The 11,095-nt window shown below is 36.8% G+C and overlaps 2 protein-coding genes across 3 annotated transcripts; both read left to right on the plus strand.

Annotated features, from left to right (window-relative positions):
• On the plus strand, positions 378–3,398 carry LOC109848821. 2 transcript variants are annotated; one of them, XM_020418504.1, is made up of 3 exons: positions 378–411; positions 559–2,989; positions 3,077–3,398. In XM_020418504.1, exons 2-3 carry the CDS (start codon positions 619–621, stop codon positions 3,103–3,105), a joined length of 2,400 nt encoding a protein of 799 aa, XP_020274093.1. In that variant the 5' UTR covers positions 378–411; positions 559–618; the 3' UTR covers positions 3,106–3,398. The 2 variants fall into 2 exon arrangements, with proteins under 2 accessions (XP_020274093.1, XP_020274094.1); XM_020418505.1 differs by having other exon boundaries at positions 559–2,971.
• Positions 8,119–11,064, plus strand: LOC109846656 (protein FAR1-RELATED SEQUENCE 5-like). Its single transcript, XM_020415900.1, has 4 exons — positions 8,119–8,446; positions 9,174–10,053; positions 10,143–10,401; positions 10,480–11,064. The coding sequence occupies exons 1-4, from the start codon at positions 8,119–8,121 to the stop codon at positions 11,062–11,064; spliced, it is 2,052 nt and encodes a 683-aa protein (XP_020271489.1).

Consider the following 11,095-nt stretch of genomic DNA (forward strand, 5'->3'; position numbering starts at 1 on the left):
CGGTTACGTGTTTGGAACTTTGGATACGATCCGAACCCTCATGTTTGTTAAATTGCGGATATCCGTATCCGCAACCCTCATATTCGTATCCGAAAAAAATCAAAACCGTATCAGTATCAGTGTCCGTCCGGTTTTAAAAATAGCTTATCATATCCATATACCATTTGGCACCCCTGCTCCCTCCACAAATTTCTACTGGCGCTGCCCAAAATTTGAATCCGGATCCAGTCACCTCCCTTTCAGTTTTCCATGTGTGTCGAAAGGACAAACACCTTTCTATCCAGCGAATCCACACCAAGGTAACTGCACATGCGGTGACCCGACCTCAACTCATATAAATCGCCTCTACTACGCGTGGCTCTTCCTAACCGCCTCCGCTCTTTTTTTTTTCCCGTCGGTTGTGGAAGCGAGGTACGGAGTTCTGATTATTTCTGTTGTTATTTATTCTCGATTTTATTTCTTTTTATTCAAAAAAGTTCTAGGGTTTCGAATCGTTTTCATCTTCATGTTGCTTGATTTAGATTGAAAAGAAATTTAGGGTTTGTTGTTTGTTAGCAGATAGTGACATTTGTATCGAGAGGTGGAAGAGGGTTTTCTAGGGTTTCTTTTATTCGACCCATGGCGTCGAATCCAGAGCTAAGCTCTAATGAATCCCCTGTCGAAACCCTAGAAGAGAACAGACCGGGTACTGATCTTGTTGATGGATCTCCAGGAGATGCGTCTAGGGTTCAGAATCAGGATGGAGATGGGAATCGAGCGAAAGAGGAGGGTTTTGTTACTGGAGATTCTACGGAGAAAGGGGGTTCTGTTGTCGGATTAGGAAGTAGTAAGAAAGATGGCTCCTTTGAGGGTTTAGAAACAAAGGGGCGAAAGGAGGCAGATGGGGATTTGGGTTCAGTTGCCCACTACAAATTTTCTCTTGGAGAGGATAAAACTGGGTTCTTTATTGATGATTTGGTTTGGGGCAAGGTTAAGAGCCATCCTTGGTGGCCGGGGCAAATCTTCGATCCGAAATATGCATCAGAAATGGCATTGAAGAGGCAGAAGAAGGACCATTTTCTGGTTGCATATTTTGGGGACAAATCTTTTGCTTGGGTTCCCGAATCCAACTTGAAGCCCTTTCAATCAAATTTCTCGACGATGGAGAAGCAGAGCAGTATGGAGTCCTTTTCGAATGCGGTTGATTCAATTATTGAAGAAGTTTCGAGGCGGGTTGAATTGGGAATGGCTTGTTGTTGCTTGGCGGATGAAATTTATGCTGATTTGAAGTATAAGCAAGTTGAGAATGCTGGGATTCTTGAAGGAACGTGCAGTTCTACTGTAGATAGGTCCTGGTTTGTGAATGCTTTTCAACCCCAGTCTCTTCTCGAATGTATTCGGGTATTGGCTCAGTGTCCATTTGGACGGTTTGATAGACTAGGGCTTACGATAGCTACAGCTCAATTGAAGGCTTTTTACCATACAAAGGGTCGCGCTGAACTTGCTGCATACGTTTCTGGTGACGGTTTGGTAGAAAATGATGCTGAGGTCCCAATTTCTGAAAGTAAAGTATCTGGGAAAGCTAAAGCTAGTTCAGCTCCTATTGCATTAGCTATCGAGTCTGGGAAAAAAACAAGAGGAAGACCACGTAAGAATCCTATTCCTGAAGATGTTACCGAGGGGAAGAGTCTAAAGAAACAGAAGAAAGAAGAAGATGCTCAACGACATGCTGTTTCAACTCCAGTTGCTTCAACTATCAACTCTGGGAAAAGGAGAGGAAGACCACCTAAGAATCATATTTCTAAAGATGCCAGTGAACAGAAGAAAGAAGAATATGCTCAGCTTGCTAGTTCAGCTCCAGTTGCTTCAAATGTAGAATCTGGTAAGAGACAAAGACGCAGACCTAGCAAGTACCAAATTTACGAGGATGGTACTACTGATCAGAAGAGTTCATCTGAAGAGAGGGAAGAAGATGATAATTATCTGGCTGAAGGTGATGAAATTGGATCTAAAGTGAAATCTACTAGAGCATCTTCCAGGAAACAGATGATTGATTCGGATTCTGTTGGATTGGGAAGAAGGAAAAGAGGGAAAATCCATAAAGAGACTGACTCAGAGACTGAGATACTCTCATCAACTCGTGCTAGGTCCATGAAGGTTGGAGATCGAATCAGACGAATTTCAAATCAACTGAAAGGGATGCCAGGCATTCTCAAGTCTAATGAGAAAAGTCCACGAGATAATGTATTTGCTGCGGAGGATTATTCTTCTCCAAGTGAAATGCTGTCACAGCTCTGCCTTGCTGCTGCAGATCCTTCAGAGGGACAAGATTTTCTGTCTATGATTATAAGCTTCTTCACTCATTTTAGGGCTTCAATTGCATCTAGCTCTTTTGAGGATCAGGAGCCTGTGAAATCGACAGGAAGAAAAAGAGGCAGGAAAAAGAAAGTAACCAGCTCTGAGCCTTCCTCTTCTGGAATTTCTGGTCCGGATTATATTCAGGACTCTTATTGGTCTGATATTGTACTTCAAAGCAGTCCAGAAAGAGAACCGGTATCGAAGGGACAAAAAAGGAGTCATAAATCTCAGAAGAAGGGGAAAATGAAGAACACAAGGACTGCAGGGGAACAAGAGGTGAATGGAGAGAGAATTACAAGGAACATCGTGGAGGCAGTCAAGGAAGAGACACCAACTGCGCTGATATTGAGCTTCACCGAGACTGATTCCCTTCCTTCGGTTGCTGAACTCATTAAGATTTTCAGTCCTTATGGGCCTCTCAGGGAGGAAGAAACTGAGGTTCTGAGAAAAACAAGCCGTGCTAAAGTTGTTTTCAAATATCGTCATGATGCAGAGAAAGCTTTCAGCAGTGCAGGAAAATATAGTGTTTTTGGGCCAGCACTTGTCAGCTACCGTCTAAGGTACACACCATCACCCAAATCTTCTCCAGCTACCTCTCCTCAAGGCAAGAGTGATGCTTCACCGAGTAAAGATGGTAATTCAAAACTTCAAGGTTCCGCTCTACTTTTCCTTTTTTATAATATAGTCTTTTGAATCTATGTGATCATTGTGATAAATCCTTTTTTTTAAACTCTGGAAGGCACCGAAGTTCCAACTGCTAATATGTGAGCTGAAGATATTTGCAGCAGATTATGTCGAGTTAAACTGGCGGATCATCTTAGAAGGTTTTCATTACAATTAACAGAAAGGTTATGCTGGTATGTTTTTATCTTGCATCGAATCTTACATGTTCAGGCTACTTCTTAGTTTTTGTTCTATACTAGGTGTAGAAACTGATCTTTGTTGTTGACCTGCCAAATTTTGTACTGGCATTTTCTGGTGTGATTGGGTTACTCGTATTTTGTGTATAAGTTAACTCTGTAAATGCATTGAGGTCAATCTATGTTCTGGAGTTTTAGTTAGAGGAGCTCTTTTATATGTGATGCAATATCACACCTTGTTTATATATGAAGGTGCATGTTTAGTTTATTTATGACTCTTTTTTACTTTCTAATTTATCTTATTGAAATTATTTCTATCGAATGGAATTGTTGCCTGAAATAGTTTCTGGAGTTTGAGCGAATATTTCTTAGAGTTGTTTGACTGGCAGTCCCAATCTACAGCAGTGTCATATTTGGAATGTTAAAAGGATCATTATGAACAAAATTGATGGCTTCAGTAGGAGGCTGTACAATCTTTTTAAGTCTGCATTTCTCAATTAAAATTAATGGTAACAGATCGAAAGCATTGAATGCTTTAATCAACAGGGATTTCTGAGCTATGTTTCTTTTCTATGTTTTTAAAGTAGGCTTGTTGTCGCCAACTTAAGAACATAACAAATTCGTTAATGTCATCTGATTTTTTTTTATTTAAATATTGATCAATGATCAATTGTAAAGAAAGCTGTACAGTTTTCTATTAACAATATAGGTTAACTCCCATCCTCTTGCCTATAAGGAAGGAAATTCGTTAAACAAGCCTGTAGCTTGCCTTGAAGTTGTGACATCATATGCAAACAACTCTGCCGAAACAAATTCCTTTGTGGAACCATATCAAACTTCATTTTACCCATAAATTCGTTGCTCTGGTGGGAATTTGTTTTGATCTGTTCCATGGACATTTGCTTTCGAATGTTGTGCGTTTGTCAATTTGTTTCTTCTCCTTCTGAGTGATTGGTCGATGGTTGCAAATTTTGTTAAGTTATTAGTGAACAAAAGATTTCTTTTATGATTGGCATATAAGTATCAGGATGGGTGTTTTAAAATGTCCTAAGGTCACAATCCATTGGCAAGGAAGTAGTATAGTGGCTTGTTAGTTCTAAAAATTCCTTCAGTTTTCATTATTCTCTTATTCTAATTTATATCGATAAAAATTCCTTCAGTTTTCATTATGTATTGCCTTGTAAGAAAAGCCTGCTGTTAGCTATAGTAAGATGAAATATTTAGGAGTAGTGTTGTAATTAAACGGATTGAAGTATCTCAAGTAAAGGAGGGGGGCTCAAATTACTTGATCAAGCAAGCTCCTTAATTTCTTGTAGCCATTCAAGAGGAATGATTCGAATGATTACCGCTCTTTTGAAGGACTGAGAGCCGAGAGGGTTCCCTCGGCGAAGAATGCTTTGGAGTTGTGCTCGAGAAATTACACGGATGGGGCTACAATCCCTAAAGCACGCGAAAATTGATACGACCGCGCAAAACTTTGCCAAGTCTAAAGAAGAGCTCGAGAACTATGGTTGTGTTAGTGAAGTTGTCGAAGCCTTCTAGGGGGTTTATTCACTGGTGCATTTTTGAGGTAAAAGGAAATAATTTTCGGAACCTATCTTTTTAGGGTTATTCATTGGGACATTGAAATTGAGACTTTTACTTTTGATGTTATTAGTTGTATTAGAACGCTTTTGGGATAATTGTCCACTGGGGATAAAATTATCCCACTTCTATAGTAAAACTTTTATCCCCAAGTCAGCTTTTACCCCACTCTTCATGTTGGGCTAGTTTATGAGCAAGTGGGATAATTTAAGAACACTCATATCTTGACTAACTAATAAATGATAATCATACTAAATACTTAAAATAATTAAATAATATATGTTAAATAAATATAAAAAAGTTAAATAATTTATAAATATTAAACTTATTATTATATGCTATATTAATTATAATATGATATAATATTTTCTATTGTAATATTGAAATATATTATATTGCAACACATTATATTACGATATTATTTTTGTATCAAAGTTATAACATGATATGTTATAAAATAATATTTTTATTTTTACAATAAATAGTAAACTAAAACCTATCGTTAATATATTATATTATAATAGCATTATATTAATTATGATATAATGTACTTTAATATGCTATAATATTGCATATTGTAATATTTATTAATTATAATATATTATGATATTATATCATAAATTCATAATATAGTGTTGTAATACAATATAATATATTATACTATAATTTATATTTTTTAGAATATATTGTCCATATATTATATCAATAATTATATAATATAGCACACTATTTTAATATAATATAATATATTAATTAATACTATATTAATACAATATAATATATTAATTAATAATGTTAAGCGTGGTTATAATAAATTAGTAATTATAGTATAATATATTATATTTTAATATGTTAAACTAATATACTATATTATAATAACATACTAAATAATATAACATGGTAATTGGATAAATTAATTTAGACTTAATTGATAAATACGTATTATATTTTAATAAGGTGTAATGTCATCAACTATCTCAAATGAATTACCAAATTAAAGCTTCAAACTGTCCCATTATCGCAACTTATCCCACTTTACCTTACTCAAAATATCCCAAAGGGATAAACTTAAATTGTCACATTGGAACAATTGTTCCACTTAGCACCAGCTTGTCCCAACCAATAACCTCCTCATCTTTTGTTTCCTCTTGGCAATTGTAATTGTCAATAGAGCTTTGCTACAGGGACTCAAAATATGGGACCAATAAAGGGGACAAGTGAGGTGTCCCCCATCTATTGGATAATGAGTTGGCCATCATTAATGATGACCAACTCATTATCCAATAGGAAGATGACACCTCACTTGTCCCCTCTATTGGTCCCATATTTTGGGTCCTTAAAGAATTTTTCTTGTCAATAACCTTCTTGTGATCATGAAATAAGATTATTATTATATTTTTGGTTGGTTGTTGAACGCGTAGTTTTGTATTTGTAGCGAGAGTAGGGATGTGTCGGATCGAAACTTTTACTTGCCTAATCTTCTTCGGTGCACGGCAGCAGTACCATCCACCGATCAGTTTAAGCTTTAGCGTGTTGGGGGCGTTGGCTGTTATAGAGTCACAGAAACACTTGATTTAAAGTGAGTTCATGTCGTTGATTGCAATAAAAAATTATTTAAAGGCAGTTTACATATAAATTATCAAAAAAGCTAGGTGGTTTATGTATACAATATCAATGGTTTATGTATAAAAATTAAAAAAAAAAATATCAATCAAATGTGATTTTTTTGGGATGGTCCTATCTTAAATGTGCTTTATGTACGACATTAGAGCTAGAAAACAAAGGTCATATAACTCATAATCCATGGGACCTTGGTAATAGACACACATCGTATTTAAGCAAGCTAATTAAAGCCCGTCAACTGTAGACTGATTCCATGTAATATATCTCCCTGATCAAGATCTAAAAACAAGTACAATCCAACTCAAAAACCACATAGATACACCAAATTAATCCACCGTCAACTGCCACATAGATAGTACATCAACCAGCTAGCTTTGACATATTAATTAATGTCACATTCGTACTAATGTCTCACCAAACAAAGCCGAAGTTATAAAACAAACTAGCTAGGGTATCAAACCCGACCCAAATCAGCGCCCTCGTCTTAGGTCTGAGACGTTCAATCGCTTGGAAAAAGGAAAATAGACTAAGCACCTCCGTTCGCTAAGATTTTTCAGGAAAATCTTTTGACTATTAGCATGCAATTTAGTGATCGCCCCTTAATTATTTGCATGGGTTATAACTAGTGCTCGGAGTCGGTTTCTGTTGTTGTTGTGTGCTTGAAGAGACTCCTGACACGGCATCATCAGGTAAACATGCTTTCAAATTCCACCGGTCACGAATTTAACCATAAATTAATTTGTTAAGTCAGAATTCCATGCATCCAAGTAAAAAGCTTTGTATAACAAGGTGTCAAAGTTCCATCAGTACGAAGCTAACCATCCGGGTGATCCATGTCTATTAACGCAATAATGCATCGAGGGGGTGTCTGCTCTCGGGTCACCATACAAAATTTCAAGTTCACTAGTTCATTAATAGGCATCTCTTAATTTGATATCATTAATGCAGTATATATCATAACATATTGAATACTTTATTAACCAAATTTGTCCTAAAACAAACAGATAAATCGTCAAAAGAGCAGAGTGAGGGGGAGCACGCCTCCCATGGGCGTGACCATCATTTCGTGCTTGCAGGCCTACCCAATCCAACCCAACAACCCACGAGCTACTACTATTAAAAAAAAGGGTAGAGAGAGAGAGAGAGAGAGAGAGAGAGAGAGAGACTCTCTCTCTCTCTCTCTCTACTAAATTACTACTAATGAAACATTTGATATCCACAATGCCAACTCACGATCTCAGATGTTCCAGCCAATTTACAGCCAGAACAGCAACAATTTGCAAAAGGACCTCTTTCTTGGTCAAACTGACCAACAACTCAAAAACTAAAAACTTTTTTTTTACATTCTCTGTTTTCTTTTTCGTGATTCCTACAGTTGTCCACGTTATCACCCATTATAATCCTCACCTCATCTTCACCTTGATACGGGTTTACAAGCAGGAGCGCGTTTGCCCCCAACATTACATATTTAATTTCCTCTCTTTGCAAAAATGGCCCTTTTATGCTATTATTTTGGCAAAATTTTGCTATATTGATTGATTGGTACGAAAAAATAATTACGGTAAAGTGAAAGCAGGAGCGCGTTTGCCCCCAACATTACATATTTAATTTCCTCTCTTTGCAAAAATGGCCCTTTTATGCTATTATTTTGGCAAAATTTTGCTATATTGATTGATTGGTACGAAAAAATAATTACGGTAAAGTGAAGTAATTAATGCTTCTGTTGAGTTCTCCATTTCCCCATGCAATCTTACGACTCAGGCAACCCAACAGTCACGAATATCAGCTCTCGTTCATCGTCCAGCAGCTTTCAATCGTGAAATTGTCCAGCAGCTATCTCGTTCATCGTCCTTCAGATCTTCAGCTCTCGTTCAGAAATCGTCCAGCAGCTCTCGTTCATCGTTCATCGTTCTTCAGCTCTCGTTCATCGAGAAAACGTCCAGTAGCTCTCATTCATCGTTCTTCAGCTCTCTTGTTCGAAGTCCAGCAGCTGGACATTGCTCAACATTTTATGGAGATTGAAATGGAGAGCTTGAATTCAGGTGTGCATGGTCTAGTTTTTTTCATTGTAATGGAACTAGATTCAGTATTTAAAAACTTAGTCATATGACTTATTATCTTGTAGCTTACATTCTTAAACATTTTATGGAGTTTTAAATGGAGAATTTGATGCATTGAATCGAGATTTTTTCATTTGTTCTAAATGGATAGTGGTAAATATTGGTGGTCTGGATTATGCAATATGCACTCTAGTTGAGTTTATCTCGATTCAGTTGAGTGGATCGAGATAAACTGGGTGAATCTACTCTATTCAGTTTAGTGAATCGCGATTCACTGGATAAATCGTCTCGATTCAGTTTTGTAAATCGCGATTCAGTTGAGTGGATCGATATTCACTGGATGAATATACACGATTCAGTTGAGTGAATCGCGATTCAGTCGAGTGGATCGAGATTCACTGGGTGAATCTACGCGATTCAGTTGAGTGAATCGCGATTCACTCGTTGATTCGACTCGATTCAGTTTTGTAAATAGCGATTCACTGGGTGAATCGTCTCGATTCAGTTATGTAAATAGCGATTCACTGGGTGAATCTACTCGATTCAGTTAGGAAAGTGAGGGTTTTAAATTTTTTCCATTTTCTTTGATCTTGTTAGAATAAGTCAAGTAATTTTTATATTGTAAGATGTTTTCATTTGATCTAAATGGATAGCGGTAAATCCAGATTCAGTATATCAACACATATGATTGATGGTGTTTTATTTTCAGTTGTAGGCAGCAATGAACAAATTTACATACCACATGTTATAAATGCATCGGACAGTGATTTTGGGGAAGATGGAATGGACGAAGTTAGCTCTATTCCTTTTGAATCACCAGGTGGTGGTATGTATTGGAAACCTCGGGTTGAAGCTGAAGTTAAACCTTATCTAAACCAAAGCTTTCGCTCACTAGAGGATGGTATAGAGTTTTACCGAGAGTATGGACGTAAAAGTGGGTTTGAGATCAGACGGCATACGGAGAAGAAACATGAGGACGGTACAGTTCTTCTTAAACACATTGTTTGCAGTAGAGCTGGCAGCAATGAATCAAAGATGGATGTTGATATTGATGAGTCTAGTAGCATTTTGAAAAAGAGAAGGAGAACTGTATCTAGTAGATGTGGTTGCAAAGCTAAGGTCGTATTTAAGTTTGATGGTTTGAAAGGATATAATGTTCTCTCATTTGTTGAAGAGCATTCTCATTCTTTGGTCTCCGGTAGTGGGAAACAATTTTTGAAGTCAAATAGAGTTCTCGGTCTCGCACATAAGAAACTTGTATTTGATGGAGCAAAAGCCAACATGGGGCCTAACAAAACATATAACTTTGCTAAAGAGTTGTGTGGAAGTTATTCTAATGTTGGTGCTACTTGTACCGAGTTTAAAAATTGGAGTAGGGATGTGAAGCTTTATATTGGTGATCGAGATGCTCAAATGATCATCGAGAAGTTCACGGCTAAGAAGGAGATGAGTGATGGATTTTTCTATGATTATGCAGTCGATGAAGGTGGTCGATTAACTCGCATTTTTTGGGCAGATGTTATTGGTCGAAGAAATTACGATGTATTTGGAGATGTGATATCATTTGACTCTACATATTCCACAAACAAGTAAGATTTTATAGTTAATCTCTTACTATTTTCAATATTGTAATTATATATCATAGTGAATCTTATATTTTTTGTATGTGATACAATAGGTACAACATGAAGTTTGTTCCATTTACTGGTCTCGACAATTATAAGAAGTGTGTTGTATTTGCAGCAGGATTGATAGCTAAAGAGGACATTGATAACTATGTCTGGATTTTTGAGGTATTCATGAAATGCATGATTCGCGAGCCAAAGTGTATTGTTACAGATCAGTGCCCTGCCATGAAGCAAGCTATACCAACTGTCTTTACAGAAGCACGTCACCGCTTGTGCATGTGGCACATAATGAAGAAATTTAACCAAAAGGTAATGAATCATGCATTCAAATATAATGAATCCTCATTAGATAAATACTGAATCTTTCGTTATATATTTATATTGTAGTTGGCAAAATGCATTTCGAAGATGGATGATTTCAAGAGGAAGATCAATGCACTGATTTGGAGTGTAGATATAGATCCAGCAACATTTGAAGTAGGTTGGAAAGATGTTATGAAAGAATATAAGCTTGAAAGTAATGAATGGTTGTGTGAACTGTATAACATTCGGGAGTCATGGATTCCAGCCTATTATGCTGATGATCCATTGGCTGGTTTATTGCGTACTACATCAATATCAGAGAGTGAGAACAGTTTTTTTGACAAATTCAACCGTAGATCTGACACATTGACAGAATTTTATCTCCGATACGAGAGTGCTATGGAGAAGCAAAGGCATACAAACGCAAGATTAAACTATGAAGGAACGAAGTCGATGCCAAGAATGGACGGGCCATTGTTATTGGAGAGGGATGCAGCAGAGTTGTACACTCGAACAATGTTTTATGAGGTACAGAAAGAGATAATGTCATCCTGTTATGATATGAGTATCAACAGTATATCAGAAGAAGATGGTGTGAAGATTTTTTCCTTAAAGGACAAAAAGAGACATGGAAAAATATTTGAGGTAAAACTTAATAATGGAGATTGAAACAATAAAAATTGAATCCAGATTCAATGCA

Source organism: Asparagus officinalis, chromosome 7 (assembly GCF_001876935.1).
Source record: "Asparagus officinalis chromosome 7, Aspof.V1, whole genome shotgun sequence".
NCBI classification, from domain to species: domain Eukaryota; kingdom Viridiplantae; phylum Streptophyta; class Magnoliopsida; order Asparagales; family Asparagaceae; genus Asparagus; species Asparagus officinalis.